This window comes from Apaloderma vittatum, unplaced genomic scaffold (assembly GCF_000703405.1).
Source record: "Apaloderma vittatum isolate BGI_N311 unplaced genomic scaffold, ASM70340v1 scaffold3627, whole genome shotgun sequence".
NCBI lineage: Eukaryota > Metazoa > Chordata > Aves > Trogoniformes > Trogonidae > Apaloderma > Apaloderma vittatum.
In genome coordinates, this window is record NW_009725522.1 from 4,706 (window position 1) to 6,415 (window position 1,710).

The window sequence follows — 1,710 nt, forward strand, 5'->3', positions numbered from 1 at the left end:
CGGTTCAGCCACAGCAGGCACAAATTTAGCAGACATCCTGAGCAGATAGTCACTGCGGATGTGGAGTCTCGCCTTGTGGTTAGGACGGGGTGGGTCTGTGGTGGCCCAGGTGCAGAAGAGTGAGGCACGGATGTGACATCTACACCAGCGCTGAGCTGGCAGAGCCTGCAGGCGTGGGTGCTCCCTGGGCTTTGGTGTTCAGACCATGGGGGTCTCCAGTCTCCAAGGGGCTTCTTGCTGGAGGGCTCTTGGGGTGGGTATGACTTGTCCACCTCATCCCGTTCTTGAGAATATTTGGGCTCGGTGTGGTGCCCCTAGTTGTTAGCTTGGTGCTCAGCCATGAAAGTTGGGGTGGGAGACGTTGGTTGTCGTGATGTATCCGGCCAATCCTGATTTCTGATCTTAGAAGGGTTTGTGCCAGTTTGCCCATGTCCTTATTTCCCGGCTCTGACTGTGCTTTTCCACCTTCTCCTGGTTCTGATCGCCCCGATTCCTATCCCTCCCTATCTGTCTCCTGCGCAGACACCCCTTCCCTCGCGTGTTCAGCTCCTGCAGCAAGAGGCAGCTGGAGAACTACTTCCAGAAGGGAGGTGGCATGTGTCTCTTCAACCTGCCTGACACCAAGGACCTGGTGGTGGGACGGAAATGTGGCAACGGCTTTCTGGAGGAAGGAGAAGACTGCGACTGTGGGGAAGTGGAGGTACGGTGCTGGGTGTTACATCGCTTTTGCAGCTCAGCTGCTGGGTGGCAGGACGTGGATGATGTGGAGAGAGGTATTTCCAAGGGAAATCGCTGGTCACCACAGGGACTCCATCCCAAAGGCTCCTCCCAGTCCCACCTCCCTAAATCCATTTAGTCTTGTCCTGGCTTTCTTCTTGACTTCGTCCTTGAGCGATCATGTATTCCTCATCGCCCCCATGCCTCAGTTTGCCCACTGGCAAAATGAAAAGTGCGGTGCTGTGATGGGTGGAGAAGAGGCTGGGTGCAGCAATGGGGAAGGGATGGACTCACTCACCGTGGTGTTGTCTTCTTCTCTCCATATAGGAGTGCACCAACCCCTGCTGCAACGCACACAACTGCACACTGAAGGCGGGAGCCCAATGTGCGCACGGGGACTGCTGCCAGAGCTGCAAGGTAAGCCCCCCATCGTGCACCCCTACCTGCCCATGGGTTGAGCAGGGAGATACAGCCCCCACCATTCCCTCAGGGCTCATGTGCTGCAGGTCCATAAGGTCAACCATCCCCCTCCCTCTGGTGCCTGATGAAGAAGATTGTGCCTAAATTTATGTCCGCAGGAGAGTTTTTGCTGGCTGCTTTCTGGCTGGAGTCCATCCCAGGAATTAATCACAGAATCATAGCATCATTAAGGTTGGAAAAGACCTCTAAGATCATCCAGTTCAACCATCTACCCATGCCACCACAACCACTAAACCGTGTTTTCAAGTGCCGAATCTACACATTTTTTGAACCCCTCCAGGGATGGTGACTCCACCCCTGCCCTGGGCGGCCTGTACCAGTGCCTCACCACTCTTACAGTCAAGAAATTTTTCCTAATATCTAATCTAAACCTCCACTGGTGCAACTTGAGGCCATTTCCTCTTGTCACAGAATCACAGAATCACAGAATGTTCGGAGTTGGAAGGGACCTCTGAAGATCATCTAGTCCAACCTTCATCCCAGCACACCTAACCACTACACCACAGCCTCAAG

The 1,710-nt window shown here is 54.1% G+C and overlaps 1 protein-coding gene across 1 annotated transcript in view; it reads left to right on the forward strand.

Moving 5' to 3' along the window:
- Nucleotides 1-1,710, forward strand: part of LOC104276547 (disintegrin and metalloproteinase domain-containing protein 19-like) — a gene marked incomplete at its 5' end in the record, with an annotated part of 16,362 nt that overhangs the window by 4,231 nt on the left and 10,421 nt on the right. Inside the window, 2 exons of the mRNA XM_009872918.1 lie at nt 523-700; nt 1,045-1,134. Coding sequence (XP_009871220.1) covers nt 523-700; nt 1,045-1,134 — 268 coding nt within the window. The remainder of the gene's footprint in view (nt 1-522; nt 701-1,044; nt 1,135-1,710) is intronic.